We start from the raw sequence: 19,462 nt of genomic DNA, 5'->3' as shown, positions 1-19,462 counted from the left end.
TCATTCCAGTTGTGTGATTGTCCAGTATATAACCTCAACCTCAACCTTATGCCTTATGTTGTTTCAGTCCAACTATTTTTTTTCTGTCTCTATAATCTGCTTTCGAATATTTCACATTTGGCTTTTGACTTCTTGTATAAAGTACAACTTCTTTTCATTCTGTTATTCTTACCATTTGCATTAAAGCTTAGATTTCCCTCAAGGAGAATTCATTATACTTCGTCAAGGATTTCTTTCTAGTTTTGTTTCATTTAGTTTAGCTAACTAAATGTTTCTAAATATGGCAATTTTTTACTGGATATTTACAATCAACAGTGTATGAGATTCTTTACTTTCCTTTTTTACATTGTCTTTTTCTTGCTTTCAGTTTCTCCTCCAGTGCTATCAGTTCCACAAGGGGGTCAGATAGTAAGTGTGCGAGAAGGAGGAAATGCTGAGCTGGTGTGCTTGGTAGGAGATGGCAAGCCGCGTCCACCAATACTGTGGTCACGGACAGAGAAGGACCTGCTAATGCCATCGGGGGCACCCATGGTGGAGACGCCTGATGGCCGCTTGAGGCTAAAGAATGTCAGCCGGGACATGATGGGGGCATACCGGTGCCAGACTGCTCCATACAACGGGCTCAACATCAAACGCAGAGAAGCACAGGTCCAGCTCAATGTACAGTGTAAGTGTGGGTCAACAAACACTTTGACTGATAAACTGAGGCAGGGGTGAGGGGTTCATACACCGAGACAATCTTCTGTGCAGTTTGGTGTAATATGCCCAGATTCTGCTTTCTGATACCAACACTGTTGCATTACTAAGATAAACGAGAATAATATGCACATTGTTGTTATGTAAATTTAAACTGATCAGGGCAGCAGTAGCAACACGAAGTAGTGGCAGTAAAATCCTGTTGTGATGCATTATAAATGATTATAATGTTATGAAGAGTATTCTAGGATATTGATTGAACAGCTGGCACATTAGGTGTTATTTAAAGTTGAGTTCCTTCTAGTCACCTTTTCAAAGCTATGAGTAAAAGCTTTCTTTGTGGCTCTGGGTTAAGTGCCATTAAATCACCACTTGTCTTTTACCGCACCCTCAGTAATGGCATAATGTTAGCACATTTCTCAAAACTATACCTTCTAAATATAGTATATTTATTGTAATGTAAAGAGCGTAAAGTGAAAAAGGACTCAGGCATGCCTCAGCTTGAAGGCTGTTATCTTTAAACTTACCCTTTTACCTCTGTGAGCACTTTACCCAGCTCTGTCATTATAAACCCCCAGAGGATGGGCCTTGAGGAAGGAATATGATCTGACTTTTAATAAAATGATTTCAATAACTTCTTTACTTCCCGTGGGATTATGTACTTTAACTTGCATTGTGACTCATCAGTGCTAAGTGATACTCTTTAACTTAACATCTAACTGTGAAAGCTAAAGCAAGCTTTCCTCAGAACCATCAGCTATCAACTGTTTTATTTATTCTGTTTTAAGTTGGCTAGTGGTCTGTTAAGCTGCTGACTGTTTAAGTTTTTCACTTTCTGAAATATCAGCATCATATATTTTCCTGGTAAAGACAGGCTGGTTTAAGGGAAGGGTATCTCCTCAGCACCACAGCACACATTTTGAACATCTTAAAAATATACGTAGAAGTAGAAGTGACATCACCAATACCAATGCTGTTCAGAATATTCATCACTTCAGTAGTGATGCAATTAAAAACAGTAAAACCCTGCAAGGTACCCTCAGGGGTACAACAATTTACACTGTAAAGGGTTAAGGAGCTTAGAAAAGTGATGACTTCAAAGTTCTAGTTGGTGATGTTTCATTTCTAAAATGAGAAATGTTACTTCTGTTGTTTGTGTATGATTCATTAGAACACCGATGTTTCCATCTTCTACAGCCTTTAAATACAGGTGTTCAATTAATTAATTAATTATTAATTATTAGAGTTATAAGTTCAGCCTTTGCAACACTGTCCCAAATGAAACATTTCATTAAAAACTGTAAGGAAAGCCAATATTTGGGCACTTGCATGCATGGCATGGATCTTTTGAGAAAATTTAACTGTTGCCGACAAAGAAAAATGGAAGGGGGATTCTTTATCTTTGTGGATTCAGCATCAAGTATGTATCCGGGCAATGATCTGCTATTAACTAAAACTTAGAAAAAGGCTCTTCCTCTTTTTGAAGGCAAAGTGTAGGAGTAATTTCCTATTCTGACACAGCTGATAGATACAGACCTCCTCTCCTCCTCTTTCCTCCTCTCTGCTCCTCTTTAAGAAAGATCTGCAGGGCTTGCTCATGCAGGGTGGAAGGGCAACACTCTGTCAGCTCTGCTGTCCTCACTGGCCAACTCTGATTAATGGACCAGGTGGCCAGCCCACTACGGACACAGAAAGCAAGTGAGCAATGAGACAGATACATGAGCAGGACCAAGAGTGAGAAATGGGGTTAAGAGGGAGCTTGAAAGAGGGAAGCACGGTTTGGGGGATGTGGTGGAAGGAGAGGGGAAGAGCATGATGAGGTGTTAATAAAAGCGTTGCACATTATTCAGTTCTGATGAGCATCTGTGCATGTGCATGTATTGTGTTGGAAAACAAGAAGTTGTGAGGCTTCACTTCACAACTGAGAGCTCTGCTGCTGTGGTCACTGCACCCGATGGCACAGGAGACCAGAAGGGAGTGGTAGAGTCTATTAGGGCAGAGATGCTATAGCTAAAGGCATGCAAACACACATCTTTCTTCCCCCCATTTGTTTTCCGTCACATTTAATCAATGTCTGGAAAAAAAATCCCATCATTTTTTTTAATTAAGCGGATTTACAGATTCTTGCCAGTCTCGCCTCTCCCACTTCCTTTTTTGCCTTGTATCACTTCCTTACTTGCCAAGTCTTCTTTTTTTTCCCCCTCCCAGAGAGGTGGCTGTTCTTCCTCATTGCCATTCTCATCATCATCAATCAGCTAACTGTTGGCCATGAGAGAAGACCTCTCTCTGTCTTGTCATTCTCTTTCTGCATCCCGCATTCTCTCATTCGCTCTCCACCTCCTATACTCAATCACTGACTTCTCTCACTTTCACACCATACTTTCTCTGTCATTTGTCTTCCTCATTGTCTTTTTTAAGAGCTGTTTCTCTCTACCATCGTCCCACCTCGTACCCACCGCAAACACATTACCGCTCTCTCTTTCTCTCTGTCTCATGTAAATTGATTTTCTTTTTGTGTACTGTAAATGTTTGGCTTGGTCAGTGTTGCATTCGCAGACGGAATCTATTTTGCATTCGATAAGACAGATAGTGATAGTGTGTTTACATGGATTATAGACTTCTGACTATGAAACATTGCAGTGTGGTGCCGTGAGGCCAAACATCAAATAATAAAAAAAAAAGAAGTCAGAAATTAAAGAAACTTAACAGCTTGAAAAAAGTGAAACCTATGGTCTCAGAATTGCTCAGAAACTTTTGCAATTGTTAAAATAAATACACATGGCAGGGTAGGGGATTGAAATAACTTCCCTACAAAATTCTACAGGGGATGGAATGATTTATAAACTGCTCACAACTCACCTCCGCCTCCTCTCCTCCCTGCTCCCTATACTTCGATCAACATTGGGTTAGCCTGTTTTTCTTTAACCTTGTCACCTGTTTCCAAATTCAGTCATCATTATGCACATGTGTGTCTATAAGAGGGGGGTGGTTCAGAAAATGTGACCATACACTAATCAGTCCATAGGATTACAGTATGACCTCTGACCACACACACACACTCTACTCTCCGGTCTACCACATCTTACATGGAATGTCTGTATAGTTGTTCCAGTAGGTTATATGTATATATATATATATATATATATATATATATATATATATATATATATATGTGTGTGTGTGTGTGTGTGTTTAGTGACTCAATAAATGCTAATATAAAACAAGCAGGAGGAAAGTAGTTTGTGGCTGTTGTATCCGCATGCTGAGAAGCTGAGAAGTTAAATGCTGTGGTGGTTTCCAGTCTTTTTAGCATTCAGGTGCTTGCCCATGTTCCTCAGACTAGAGTGCAAGCTCAGAATGGTAAACCAATTCTAAACAACAGTTTGGTTTGGCTGTGTATACCTGTCTATTTCAACAAATGAACAACTTTACTTCTACAATCAGGTTAAGTAGGTTTTTATAAACATTTCTAAAAATGAGCTGCAGTGAGTTTGGGTTACAGCTGAATTACATTTATCATAGGCAGTTTACAAGGCTGACATAGAGCTACATGTCAGGAGAAGAAAGACGTATGGAGGGGACACAATCACTTTTACTTACTTTACTTGGATATGAAGAGTTTTTTGTTCTTGTGTGTGGTCATGTAATGACAGGGCTTGTCAGCCAGTCACATTTGATTCAATTTTAAACTGATTTGACACACACCATGTTTGACTGGGACAAGGGCCAAGAGAGGCAGAAAGCTTAAACACAGTAGAATAAACCTGCCTGCTTCCAACTAACACTGTAAGAGTAACACAAGTCTTGTTGTATGGTGTTAGTATGTATTCTGTTTTTAAGATGTTTCACGCCATTTTGGGGTGATGAAGGACCTGCCGTCACTATCTAAATGATGCCTTTTAAATGATTAGTTGCAAAGTTTAAATTTTGAGAACTAGATAAAGCAAATCTCGCTTCTCTCTCTTCTCTTCTTTGTCAGTCACCCAGAGACTTCCATATTGAAAAAACACAATAGGGGAATCTGTCTCTGTTTCTGTCTCCTCCCCTGGTTTTATTGTACATTATCTTTCTGTCTGTCTATTTTCTCCTCCTTACTGCAGCTCATTCTGATGCCCTATCTGTCTAAATTACAGACATAACATAGATTAGACAATAATTACGCATCTGTGTCTGATAAACTTGATTCATAAGGGGCTCTAGTCATGCAGTCTAACCCCCCCCAAGGGCCTTAACACCAGATCTCATCACAGTTAGCACGGCTGCACCACTATTAGCATCTTGTCTATTTTCTACATGATTAGCCAGGGGTGAACTAGCTGGCTGGTGATTTGTGGCAGAGTAATTTGGCTGTGTTGTGTCTTGGCTGACCCCAGGGCAACAGTAGCTAGTCAGTCATTATCACAGAGCCACACATCGCTGCTGACAGGTTAATTACAACTGGTTAGGATAGGTTAGCAGCAGGAATGGGACTGTGCCTTGTAATGCTTGATCCCTCCTGGCAATTACAGTTGTTCTGTGTCAGATGATCTGTCAAAACTCATGTTTTCTGGTGCTTTGAGGAAATTCACACTGCAGAGAAAAAAAAATGGGTAGAAAGAGAAATGAGACATGAATTATAGGTGTGTTTGTATTTTTGTGTGTATTTTAGTGTAAAGCACTTGGTAGGCCTTGGCTTTATAAATGTGCTATATAAATAAACCTGACACTAACAGAGGCTTTGCACAGTATTTGGTGTGTAATATCATTTCAGTAGACAGACTTTGATTGTATTAAACATCACAGGTCTTTTTTTTCTGCAGACCCTCCCATTCTGGACCCTGTCTATCAGGATGTGCGTTCTAGGAACTCTCAGATGGTGACCCTGAGGTGTGCGGTCCTGCGGTCAAACCCTCCTCGTCTAACAGACATTCGCTGGTTCCGTAATGGCGACTTCATCCGCATGCCAATGCCCGACCTGAAGGAGACACCCGAGCTGAAGTTTAAACTGGAACCAACAAACAATGGCACTTACGAGTGCAGAGTCAGTAATAGTGCAGGGACATCAACATGTACATTTAATGTCTCTGGTGAGTGAAATCGTGCTGTACAACATCTGCATCCATCCATCTTTGAAATCTCTCTCTTCTAAAACACTATTTTTCTCCCTGTCTCATTCTATCCCAGCAAAACCTTACAATGCAGAGTTTTACTTTGATACGCCCAACCCAGTCCGGATCCTGAAAGGAAACAACTATTCTTACAACCTGCAGTGGACACAGAGAGATCCAGAGGCCACAGATCGAATCATAGGCTACTGGATTAATGTCCGAAAGGTAAAGTATTCTGATGCGGACCCCTGCACACACACACACAAACATATTTGAAATATTCATGCAGTCTGGATTACAGGTATGTATATGGTCTGCCAAACAGGATCACACTGATGTTGTTAATGAAGTATGAGACTGACATTGATCAGTTTGGATTAAACCAAGGCAAACTTTAGTCTCTGCCTTTGTTTGTAAGTATTACCTTGACAGAACAGGCACACAACTTCTATAGACAAGAATACACACACGCACAAGTCTGTATGAAGTAAGGTTTGCATGCTAAGTAAACATGGGGCTTTATGAGCTTGGGGAGTGTCAGGGATGTGGAATCAATCAATAGACACCCGCAGTGAATGAACAAAACATCTCTCTTCTCCTCTCCTCTCCTCTCCTCTCCTCTCCTCTCCTCTCCTCTCCTCTCCTCTCTTACCTTTTTACAAGATATGTATCAAAAATAGTAAAGATATTACAGAAATTGGTCTGTTTCTTGAAGGAAAGACCACTTTGAAAGAACTCTATTCATTCACAGAAGGTTACAACACAATGAAGAACATCATTTCAACTTTTCACCAGTAATTTCTTAGCTGTCTGAATCTGCAAGAGTTAGACTGGCAACAGTTTATTATCTTTTAAACACAACCTAACAACACCTGGCCTCTTCTGTCATTTCAGCTCAGAGGCTACATTTTAAAAGATAGTTTCGTGTTTTAGCCTGCCATCAGGTATTTGACATGCATTGATGTGACTTTATTTTCACACCCCAGTGCAGGGTGTTGAATTAGTCTCTCAGGCACCAACACAGAATTACCATGGTAGCCTCTTAAAACCTAACCTGTTGCAATCCCCTTATATTTTCCACCAGTAAACTGGTAAGATATGCAGTGGGATGGTGCCCCATGAGAGCATCCACCTTCTGTTTATGTTTCACACATCTATTCATAGAGTACTGGGCTTGAGAAGACGTGAGAAGTGAATAATAGTGATTTATACACATGTGACTGAGGGTGTGTATGGTGTTTGTGCATGTGTGAGAGAAAGAGAGACAGTGAAACAGAGGGAATGAAGAGTCTGCCAGCTTGTTTTGTGCAGATGAATAGCTAATTCCCCTCCTACTTTAAGACTTGGCTGCTTACCTTATTAAGTATGATTCTTCAGAGAGACAGGAAATAAGATCTGGTCTTCACAGGAGCATGTGCATCAGAGTGCAGGCACCAGGTCTCTAACACTCTCACTCTCCCTCTCCTTTGTCCTCTCTCTTTCTGCTGTGTCTCATTATTTCACTCCCCACCTCCTTTCTTTTTCTTTCTCTTTTTTACAGTCTCTCTCTGCTGTGTTTCCACTTAGTTCTCCCTCTCTCTTTACATCACTTGCTCTCTCTCTGTTTTTGCTCTTGCTTTCCATTTTCCTGCTCTCAGGTGCTGCATTATAAGTGCAAACTTAATGGCATTTAATGCTGGGTGAACTGAGGCAGCTGAAATAGCTCTGATAAATAGTTGCTGCAAGTTGTTAGGCTCTGAGTGTTAAAATAATGAGTTGCATTAAGTGGCATTTTAAGGTTTCTTAAACGTTGTTAAACTTTAATTTAATTTCATGCTTTTGTAATTGTATGGTTTACGTATGCAGCAGTTAAGGAGAGCGAAAAACACAATGAGAAGCAGAGGCAGAGAGGGAAGGAGGAAGCGAATAAGAGGGGGCAAAAGAGAGAAATACGATGCAAATTAAAGAAAAACAGCAAATCTCACTGGTCCTCTCGACTATTAAATAGAGTATGAGAACATTCAAATGTAATACCATCTCAATTTCACAACCCATCTATTTCTGCAACAGTTTCTCCAGCTCATCCTTTTAACGCCTTGACACTCTATCTTTTTAGCACATACAAAATGATGTGGGGTCCCAGGGGAGACATGCAGACACAGAGGGGGATGAAAGAGGACTCAGATCAGTTCATGTAGAGCAGCGCTCTTTAGTGAAGGTCTGAGCGCATGACTCCGACTTCAGCCATATGCTTCAGCTTACATTTCGATGATGAGTAAGGTTGTTCACATCGTAATTGCTCTTAAATACATTTATCTGAATGCAAACAGCATGTTCATTCCTGTGTGCCTGCCTGTCTACATGTTTTGACAAGCTGTGAAATCCCACTTTTCACTTCTTAATTCCGTTTCGCTCCCCCTGCAGGGTTTTTCCCCGCCTGCGTAGGAATTAATAGAGTTGACAGACCTTCTTTTTGCATCCTTATGCTTAATTTGCAAGACTTAATTAATATGTGATATTTTTTACTTTTCTGCTGATTTACAAAACCTTGTGTTGCTTAGTGCAGATAGTTTCTTCAGGTATTTTGTCGTTAGCCTCTCTAATTTATATCTGTACTTCCTACACATATTCTTTTAGGGGATCATCATGTAAATATTATAGCCATGATTCATATTTACCTTCTTTATGAGGGACAGTGAGGCTGCAGTGTATCTTTTAACAAAGTATCAATCCCTTTTAGACAGAGATTGTTATGTAATGTGGCTGATGAAGAACACCTTTATACTACCTTTGCTTCCGTTTCAACAAACTGAGCCAGAGGAGCTATCACAGCAGATTAAAGCATTCCATAAATAGAGATGCAAAAAGCATAAGTGTCTCGGCATTTTCTGCCATGCTGCTATTCTTCCTGCCTGTGGCCTTGATTGAAACAATGACCATCCCTTGTGGTGCAATTATTAACTAGTTTCCATTGCACCACTTCTAATTGCACCGTATCCACCGTATTTTCCCGTACTTATCGAACTTCTACTAGTCTTTGCACCTCAGCAGCACCTCAGTGTGTTATCTTGGAGACGTTACACAGCTGATCTGCCCCTATATAATAACAGCTCTCTGTTTGTTTCTACACTTTGAGACAAAGTCGCACACAGCCATGCAAAGCACTCCTGTGCAAACACACATTCCTATTATCATATATATGAGAGATTACAAATATTCATGATGAATTAGAATTGTACATTAAATCAAATTTATGAATAATTTATTTAACCAGCCCAACTATGCAGATTTTTTTATTTTTGTTTTATTTTTTGTGTATACACATACAAAAACACAGAAAGAGCACATGGATTTATGCAAGTGTAACTATGCAGTGCACATTCACAGCTTTCCTTTTCATATCCAGTGTCAGTTCAAGTTGGATCAGTCATAAGACGGATTCCCTAATAGAGGATAATAGAGATATTAACCTCATACTCCTTATTGTTTGATGAAGATGTCTCCTCTCTTGCTGCCTCTCACACATCATTGTGCATTTGTGTTTTTTTATCTCATGGCCGCTTCCCTTCCTCTCACCCTCTTTCACACATTCTTTACCTTGTTGTGTTGTTGTTGACAGTGTGATGGAGACACAGCTGAAAATGTTCACTTACACATACACACATGTCAAAAAGAGGGTGATGGACCTCCATATCAGACTTATCAACCAGCCACCTCTCTCCATCTCTAAAAATGTCACTCACTGCTGTCACTTTGACTGTCTCCCTCTGTTGGTCTCCTCTGTACACGCTGCCTATCTTTCACTTTCTTTATTCCCCCTTTCCACTTCACTTAAACACACACACACACACGTCATGTCCACCAACTGAGAGAAGCACACAGAGACTGAGGTGGGAAGACAGAGGCTTTAACCTGTAGTAGGAGCAGCCGAATTCCTCTGAGACACACTTCAGCAGCTCATTGATCCAGTGTGTGTTTCTTTGTCCACACTATGAATGTGTGTCATTTGTGTAAATGCTTAGTCCAGACATCTTCCTAACACTATGTAAACTAACAAAACAAATCTGCATGTGCATACTGCAGATTTTACCCATTCAAGAAGAGGGCATTTGTTTCTGAAGCTCAGTTCCTCAGCATTATCTCATCTTTTGCCGCTAACACACTTGATGCATTTTACATGAGCGTAGCTTTTTTCCTGCTATATTCCACATAATTATGCACATGCCGCATGAGCAGTGTGTAAATGTTTATATGGCTGAATGTGAGCGTAAGTTGGTGTTAAAAAGGACACAATTCATTTTACTACGTAACTGCTGCAGTGTGAAATAGTACAGAATGTACAATGCATGCATGTGTATGTCATAAGTATTACAGCAACACTCAAAGTGACTGTAAACATAATCACAACCTGAAGAAGCCACCTGATTAGCACAGAAACATCTTCAATAAACTGTTTTTTTTGTGACACCAGTAAGACATATCATTACAGTTCTGTATTATTTAGTGGGAGAAAGTGTGGTTTAGCATTAGGAAAACAATAATTTAGCCTGCATTGCCTAGGTGGCAGGAGACTGGTCTTGTAGGATTGGCAAGTGAGGGGGAAACGTTGGAGCAACCGAAATGGAAACAGCCAGAATGGCACTGAGAAACTGAGCTTGAACAGCCATTAGTGGCAAAGCGCCTGGTGAGGAAGAACAGATTTCATTCCAAACATGTTGCCGAGCACACACTTGAAGGGACTGGGCAGTGGCTGCCATGAGGGACTTGCACAGTAATTGGAGGCATACCAAATTCTTGGCAGCCCAGCCAGGAGCCACCGTGGTCTTGTCAATAAAAATGATCAGCTCAGTGTAGCTGAGTTTCAATTTGTGTTGGTAAGTAGACGTGCAATGGGAAGAGCACAGCTCAACGTGAGTGTCAGGGAGGGAACGCGGAGCATATTATTGAGCATACAGTGCTGTAGCATTTACAGGGAGTGTTATGAGATCCATCACTGACTCTTAAGTATTTGGATTCAAGGCACATGCAAAGACATTTAGGCCTTTTTATCTATATATAGAGATATATCTATGTAACTTTATATTCATCTTTTAGTGTGATTTATAATTTAAAAACATGTAATGTGACTTCTGGGAGATTCTGTATCCAAATTAATGATAAATGATAGAAAATGTGTCTTTGAACATATTATGTGCAGAAAACCTCAGTGACCGTTTAAGGTGCAGCACACAGATGCACACACACACACCTCTGCTGCATGCCTTACCTGATAATGGCAGGCTGTGGGTGTACTAAGTTGTTATGGTGGAGTGGCTGACCTAATGCATTAGATTGAGCTCACTGTCAGGTCTTTAAGTAGCTGGGATCAGAGGCAGATACACAGCTAATGGATCCCTCTCTCCGTGGGTGGAATAACACAGCAATAGCCCTATTAAATGTGGTACTAAAAAAAAAAAAAACTCCTAACTTAACCTAAAAAGTTGGAGACAACAACTGGACTAGCATCATTTTCATTTTCATTATTAGCAGCTTCTTTAGTCAGTTTAAGGTTGTTGTGGACTTTATATGACTCAGACATGTTGCATTTCTGCAAGTACCAATTACTGACTTACAGTACATTACACTTAGTGCGAATATTCAGGAACAGATTGTGGTGTTGTCTACTCTTTGCTGTTGTTCAATTTATTTAGTGAGAAGACAATATAACAATGCGCCTGGCTGAGTTTGTTTAGGATAAATATACATGAGACTGAAAACCTGCAATTCAAGACATGTTTTATCCAAGTTCTGAGGAAGGTAAACTGGCTCTATGCCCAGAAGTACCACCAGTATGTCTTAAGTGGAGATGAGAGAAAGCATGCACAGAAAAGATTTGCTAATATAGTGATAAATAGGCCTACTTACCTGACTACGCATAGATGATTACTGCCTTTACAGCACATTCCAAATAGAGCATTGATAAGGTGTTTCACATATATTTGAAAATATTTTTGCCAAAATAAATTGAGCCCTTCCTTACGTTGATTTTGATCTTGTTGGCCTGTTTATATTTAATTGCTGGGAGTATATAGTGTTACGTCGTAGGAGCAATTACTTTTCCTGTGAAAACCCTCGAGATGGATGATGAGCTGAGAGCTGTTAGCGGCTGTGAGTTTTCTCTCTGATGACCTCTGTTAAAAAAAAAAAAAAATCAGTGTCAAAGCGTAAAGTGAAAGTGTGTAAAGACGTAAAGTCAACGGCTGTGTGCTAAAAGAAATGAAGGAATACACCCATGGAGAAAGCTATATTTGAGCATATCTTAACTTTTCTCTTTGCCTTTTTTCTGCTTGTGTCCGTGTTTTCCTGTATGACTGTAGAACAAGCAGAACTTGCTTTCAAAGCAAATAGACCTGAAGGGTAAGGAGCCAGAAAAGGGTGTGCTGATGTCCCACACCATAGCAGACTTGAGGATCCCTCTATCCTATGAAGTACGCCTGGCCCCTATCACCACCTACAGCACCGGGGACTATATCAGTCGAATCATCCAGTATTCAGAGCGTGAGTTCCTTTAAAAGCCTACATGTTTTTTTTTTAACTCATCGTTATAATATCTGCTTATATACTTCATACAGAGCAGGGCCAAAGCAGGAAATTGTCAATATTTGAGTGGTAATCAATTTTATTTTCATTTTTTTAACAGCCTACACCTACCCAAGACCTTCAGGTGAGACCTCACTACCCTTTTCTGCTTTTCCACATTTTCCAGTCTTGAACTTGCTGTTGTGACCTGATTGATGAAAGGGAGGTATATTCGCTTTGTATTCGATTTGTATTTAGCAGCTATTTCAGCATGTTTTCAGTGAGCAGTGTTAGCACAACGTTGGCTCAGAACCAGTTTTGGCTGTTGTTATTTTGTTGGCTTGGATGTAAGTGGCTGTGATTGTAGAATATGATGTTGTTTATATTAGACTGGTTTAAAATAGTGTATATGTCCTTCATGCTCAGACCTACTTTATAATTACTTTACCTTACATTGCACCGTTAATTTGTGCTTTCTTCCTCTCTGTCAGACCCCTCTTTCTTCTTCTTCATTGCTCTTTTTCACTGACTCCTGTTCTCTCCCTGCCACTCATCCCCTTTCTTCCCATTCCTGTCTCTTCCTCAGTCAATTGAATGTTGTCTGTTTTCTTCATTAAGAGACACGCAGCATTTTTCTGGCAAGACTGTTAGTTGGCTCTGCCAGGGTGAGGCAATTAAAACAACAGCAGATTGGAACAGACTGCGAGAACAACAGTGCAAATTGAAAGCAGCGCATGTAGTGGAGCAGGGTGTGAATAGTAATAGATTAGCTCCCTGAAACAAAGCAGTACACACAAGCCGTTCTTGTGGGTAGCACAAGCCATATGCATCTGCAGCGGGTGGTGTGCGTGTCCGGGAAGCTTTCACTCATGCTGTCAGCTTGGATGGTTTTAGATGGCTGTTGTTATACTTTCTTGGCTCAATTTTCATTTGTTTAGTGAGTCTCTGATAATGACAGAGCCCTCCAGATGGGCTAATGAAGGTGACAACACCATGGAGAGAAACTCCTTTATCTTGCTTAACAAGAGACATCAACATCAAGGATGACAAACCTAAAGGCATGTTTTATAATTCCTTCATTAGTTATGTGACAATATCAAAACACATAAAAGGGAGCACTAAACATTAAAAGCTTCTCTAAGAGATTATTTGTTGAATTAAAATCATATTAAACACTGCGGATTATATTCAGTCACAATCTTCTAACTGTGCAGATGAGTCTATGTGTGTAATTCTTTGCAACACAATTAAACACTCCACTATACTCTGCAGAAATGACTGTGTAAGTGAATTGCATGTCACACTGAGAAAGATGGCTCTAATAAAATCTTGGTCTCAATCTGTGTCAGACAGGTCAATTTGAGGCATGTCAGATTGTGCAATGAATGTGTAGTGAACCGTAGCACTTAGATGGAAATAGAAAAAAATATGAGTGAATTCCTTTCATCAACTTGAGTCATCTAGTTGCAGTCTTTTTCTTTTTTTTTCTTTTTGATCATGTGGGTTTGTGTTTTTCCTAACCTGAGTGTTGGACATGTCAAACAGTGTATTCTTATCTAATTGGTTTATGTGTGGGACATGAGTCAAAGCAAACTTTGATCCTTAACTTCAGACAATAACATATGTTAGAGGCTGTCCTTGGGTTCTGAATTTCCCTGAGAAAGCAGTATGTCTCCGTGGTCCACTCTAACACTGTATACTAAGTCCATTAAAGGACTTTGATTTTCTTTCTATCCTTCCCTCCTGTTTCCTTCACTAACAGCATTGAGCTGATCATGTAATAATGTACAAATAGTTGTTAGTTGTTATAGCTGTTATCCTTAGGTTGCATATCATGTTTTAACAAAACACTTTGATTTGATTGTTTTGTTTATCTCTTTTTTAACATATCATATTATATATGCCTTTATTTGTTTCTGCCTGTAGGAGTCATACATCAGACTCAGGTGTGGATTGCACTTATAGGATTGTATTATACACCATGCCTCCTACATTGTGCCTATCATTTTGCCAGTAATTGCCTGGTTATCTGATTTGAAGTGCATATTGCAGAGGTCATTGTAGACCCAAATTGTTGCAATTTATATCCTCGGAAAGGTGGCTGAAAAAAAAGAAGAAAAGAAAAGCAGGTTATGTCACCAGCATTTTGCTTACCTGACATGTCACTGATTTAATGTGTTTTTCTCTTTTATTTTTTTTCCCTCTACACACCCACACACACACACGGACACATCTCAGACCATGTGTGTGGTTTCGAGGATGAGCGGATCTGTGGTTTCTCACAAGACCGGACTGATGTCTTTGACTGGACGAGACAGAATCACCTGACACAGAATCCCAAGCGATCTCCCAACACTGGCCCCGATACTGACCGCAGTGGAACCAAGGAAGGTAAGGAACATTCAAAAGTATTTAGAAAATTAAAAAAACATAAAGAATAAAACGTGTAAAAGTGCATACATGTCCACATACTATGGCCTGGGGTGTAACATAAAATTTGTTTCACTTTATGGTTCATTGAAGTATTATTTATTCTTCTGTTCTTTACATTATTTTTTTTCTGACTGGCTGCAGGTTACTACATGTACATCGAAACATCACGGCCGCGTGTTCAGGGGGACAAGGCTCGTCTGCTGTCTCCACTTTTTAACGTGTCCTCAGTCAGGGGCCCCAAGGGCTCCGGCAGAGTCCCGTACTGCGTCTCCTTCTACTATCACATGAAGGGCAAACACATTGGTGAGTGGTAGAGAGAAATGTTCACATAAACACACACACATGGCCTTTTTTTACCATATGAGAGCATTCACAGAAACACAGTGGACACAGAGATATGCGGTGCAGAGTATGCTGACAGTCAATGCTATCAGGGCTCTCATATCACTGGGCTCCTGTCAAAAGTTAAACTCTGTGCTTGACCCTTGCTTGTAGAGCTTGTCAGAGACAATATTGTAGGTGTGTGTTTGTAAGCAAGAAAGAAAGGAAGAGAAGAGATGGGAGGGGAGGGGGCAGGATGTTACAAAAGTTCTGTTTGTACTGTATGTGCTGCAGCGTGTGTGTGTGTGTGTGTGTGTGTGTGCGTTTGGAGGTGGTTGAAGGGGGCAGTGGGTGTGTGATTTATGGCGGTGGCAAGACACAATCAGTCATTTGGGGAAGCTGTTCATCATAATATGCTCTGTCACACAGCTAGAATGCATACATCTTGGAGCCAACACACCTGCACACACACACACATCGAAACACAAGCATGCACACACATGGATTTCCAACAGAAGGAAAAAGCATATGGTGCTATAAGACTAGCATACAGGTACACCCACATTGGTCAACACACGCACACACACACCAAACAATATTGATTTATGTGTCCATGGCTCAGGCATACATACCTCAGTGTAACATTTCCCCCTGCTGACCTCCCCTGTCTCAGAAGGATGTGCATGGTTTAAAGGGGCACAATATGTGTGTATATATAACTAGGCATACATAAGAGAGACATATTGCAAACAATTAACAATTAATGAGAAACAAATATACAGATTTGACTTTATATGGATGCATCATCTTGTGACTCAGGTGGCCCCTTAGTTTTATTTTAGATTTATTCTTTTAAGTCTCCTATTGTTAAAATAAAAACGTAATGTTACCTCAAGGTAAGCAGAAGATTGCACATTAATAATAGCCCTTTATAAGAAGCTAATCTGTTTCAAAGTCTACCTCTCTATTGTTAAGTTTGGTCAAAGGTATTGCAAGTGTTTCACAACTAGGTGATTTTACAAGACAGTGAAACATCAGTCACAGCACTTACAATTAGCACACAGTGTTAGCAGTTAAACCCAGCCCTGCTACAACCCCAGCCTCAATTTCTACTGTTGTTCTCCCAGTCTCTTCCAATCTGTGTTTCCTTTAATTGCCTCACCTTGGTGGAGGTAACCCACTTGCCATGGAGACACATTGTGAGTCATGTAAGATGAGATGAGACAAGGTGAGGACAAGACAGAGGGGGTCAGAGAGAAGTAGAGATAAGACGGGAAGAGTGAGGAGTGTACGAGGGTCAACTAGCCTTTGGGAATAAAGGGAGACTTTAACAATGAGACTGAGACAAAAAAGATTATTAGAAAAAAGAGACGGTCTGAGTAAAAAGAAGTACAAACAGAGAGAGAAAGACAGCTTCTGGAGGGGGTATCAACCTGCTGCTGTGCAGGAGTAGTGAGAGGATGCTGAAGTACTGAACTAGCTTTAGTGTACTTGATTGTATAGTGTTATACTATGAAATGTTAAAAGGTTTTTATAAGTTGAAAGCATTTTGACACAACACACTTTTTTGAAAAGCTGTTCAAACACTGCTCTCTCCTGACCCTCACATAGGTTGGCTATGTTGAAATACTGATAGTGTGACAGTATGTAACAGTGTATAAGTATCTTTTTAGGATTCGTGTTCTTTGCTTACTTTGTATTTTAGATTTGGAGTGGGGCAGACCTCCCCAGGTGATGTGCTTTGCTGTTCACCTTAATATGTTTCTCTCTGGGCCGGCTGGCAGCAACAATGAACAACATTTAATTAGTTTTGTTTGGCATTGGGTAATATTTAAGACTGGCTCAGGTTTGCAGTGCCACTGGCAAGCTTGCTTAGAATCACCGGATTAATTTCACTTCAGAGTGACGGAAGACAAATTAAAGTTTGGGGGTTAAAATATTGCTCTTCTTGCATCCACTTTACATTTCCTGTTTGTAACTTTGTGTGGGAATATAATGCCCACTCTGTGACAATTTGTGTGTTGAAAACGGATAGCAAGTGTGTTTTATGCTCCTACCAATAACATTTGTTTAGTTTAAATACTTATTTTGTGGAACCATTATAACCAGTGTGTTGTCTACCAAAGTAAAACATTTTTTGTCCATTTTTCCATTATTTACTGGGACCTAACACTGTTTTGCCATGTTGTTGTTTTGTGACAGAGGCACAATTCTCAGTTTTGTCTGCCTCTCTTGCTTCAAAATCAACAGCAGAGTCTTATTTAGAAGAAGATGAAGGACAGAGGGAGGTGAGAACCAATACAGGCAGGCCTACTTTCACTTATTAAAAGAAAAACAACTCATTTTAGTTCAAGTATAGCAGCGCATGTCCATCTCTGTGTGTATCTCTTCTGTCTCCCCCACTCATGATTCTACAGACAAGTAGACCTGATAGAGCTGTGCCTTCTCTTCTGCCTCTCTGACACTCTTACCAACACACTCTGTTTTACCTCAGTCCAATCAATAGACTGCTGTTTAGTGTGTGTGTGTGTGTAGGTGGTGGTGGGAGGAGGAGCAGGGAGGGAATGGATAATGAAAAAAAAAAAGAAAGAACCAATGATGGTCAGATATGTGGAGGGAGAGTGGGTTAAGCAGGGGAAAGTGGGCTACATCAAAATTAGCCATCGTACGTCTCTGTTATGTAACTGCAGTGCTGCCCATGTCCTCTAAATTTAATGTAATGGACAGTCACATGTGGCTCTCTTAAAACAGCCTTTCCTGCAATAATTCATTTCACCATGAGGATGCTGCTGTTTGTATCTGCATAAACACTTCATGTTCTTGCAGACTGGAACAAGGGGAAACGCCTAGCCTGGCACTGCTGGTGTCAGACAAAATATGAGCACATCTACAGGTCACTAAGGACATTCAATCTAGTCTAGAGGCAGACCTGGTGTGATCCCATTTACTCCATGCTCTACGTCTAGATCTTAAAAGGTTAATCATGTCCAAACATTCTGTATATTATAGGGTTTAGAACTGAATGATAGTTTGTTGGCAGGTACTTCTTTGTGTCACAGATATTCCTGACATGTGGCTTCCCAGTTTGCTGTTTTTACAAAGGTATCCTCTAGACACACCTCTGCTTTCACAAAGTGGGATGTTAGCGATGCCATTAATGGATAGTGTCTACACATATCCACAGAATTATTTACTCACATGTGCCATCTGCAAACTACAGATGTGTACCCACACACACACTAATGCATTGTATTGCACAGATATCATGCCCCCTACTAGTGTATTTGTTTAGTAGACTACTGGTTGGTTAATGTTCCAATTAGGAGCTGGCTGGGAATCATTAAGAAGATGAATGATTCTCTCACAACTCTGAGACCTGAGAGAAGAAAGGAAAGATACTATTTGGCTGAAGACTGCCATTCTTTAATCCAGACATCACATGACTTCAAGTGTATATTGCACATTTATTAATGTAAGCAAAGCTAGCTAACAAAGGTCATTTATTTAAATATTTCTTTCAGAGCTCTCTCCACCACTGCTTGTGAGGGCATTCCCTCACTCACACTGCGGCCCTGTCAGTATGAAACAAAACTCTTCACTGGACTTTCACTGCAGAGTGAACTATATATCAGTATGTCATCCGAAGAGACTTCACACATTTAATTTTCACCTAAATGTCATCCACCTGTAGCACCTTACAGCACCATCAATGTATTTGCAATACATGATGTTTCCACTTCTAGTATAAATGAAGTCATACAGCAACACAGTCATGTGTCTCACTATATATAAGCTGAGTTGTGTGATGCAATGTGGAGCTGAGAGTCATAAAACAGCTTCTATTTATTCAGAGTTTAACTGAGTCAAGGTTTCACTTTCACCCTATGCTAGCAGGAAGTTCTTCTCTGGGCTCACAACAGCAATTTGATGTGCTGATCAAATACAGCAAAACGAATGTCATACAATGAGAGCACTCTGCAATGTTTTACTTTAAAGTGTTAAATTGGAATTTGCTGCTGTAATACGTAGATAAGTCTCTCTGGGTGTCACTGTGATGGTTACATTTAATTACCTTATCTGTCTCTTGTGACTGAAAATGAGGCATTACATTACAACTTAGGTAGTATCCATCATAACTCAACAACAGTTGAGATTGTTCAGTACATAACAGATACACTGACAGTGCATTGACAGTTCCTAATGACCTGTGTGTTTTTTTTTTTTCCCACAGGTACTCTCAATATACTTCTGAGAGTAAGAAGCATCGCCTCTGTGGACTCAGTGGTGTGGACAAAGTCAGGTCATCAGGGCCTAGACTGGAAAAAAGCATTCTTTGACATCAGCCCCAGTGGACCTTTCCAGGTAATAGCCTGGTGATTACTTTTCCT

General features: G+C 40.2%; 1 protein-coding gene across 3 annotated transcripts in view; it reads left to right on the top strand.

Annotated features, from left to right (window-relative positions):
* Window positions 1-19,462, top strand: part of mdga1 (MAM domain containing glycosylphosphatidylinositol anchor 1) — a 133,757-nt gene that overhangs the window by 96,047 nt on the left and 18,248 nt on the right. For all 3 annotated transcript variants that reach the window (XM_028402468.1, XM_028402469.1, XM_028402467.1), the window contains exons 9-16: window positions 368-667; window positions 5,496-5,762; window positions 5,860-6,008; window positions 12,119-12,299; window positions 12,442-12,465; window positions 14,559-14,711; window positions 14,895-15,056; window positions 19,306-19,436. In XM_028402468.1, coding sequence (XP_028258269.1) covers window positions 368-667; window positions 5,496-5,762; window positions 5,860-6,008; window positions 12,119-12,299; window positions 12,442-12,465; window positions 14,559-14,711; window positions 14,895-15,056; window positions 19,306-19,436 — 1,367 coding nt within the window. The remainder of the gene's footprint in view (window positions 1-367; window positions 668-5,495; window positions 5,763-5,859; window positions 6,009-12,118; window positions 12,300-12,441; window positions 12,466-14,558; window positions 14,712-14,894; window positions 15,057-19,305; window positions 19,437-19,462) is intronic.

The sequence above is a fragment of the Parambassis ranga genome, chromosome 3 (genome assembly GCF_900634625.1).
Source record: "Parambassis ranga chromosome 3, fParRan2.1, whole genome shotgun sequence".
Taxonomy (NCBI): Eukaryota; Metazoa; Chordata; class Actinopteri; family Ambassidae; genus Parambassis; species Parambassis ranga.
This window is presented reverse-complemented; position numbering and strand designations above follow the sequence as displayed.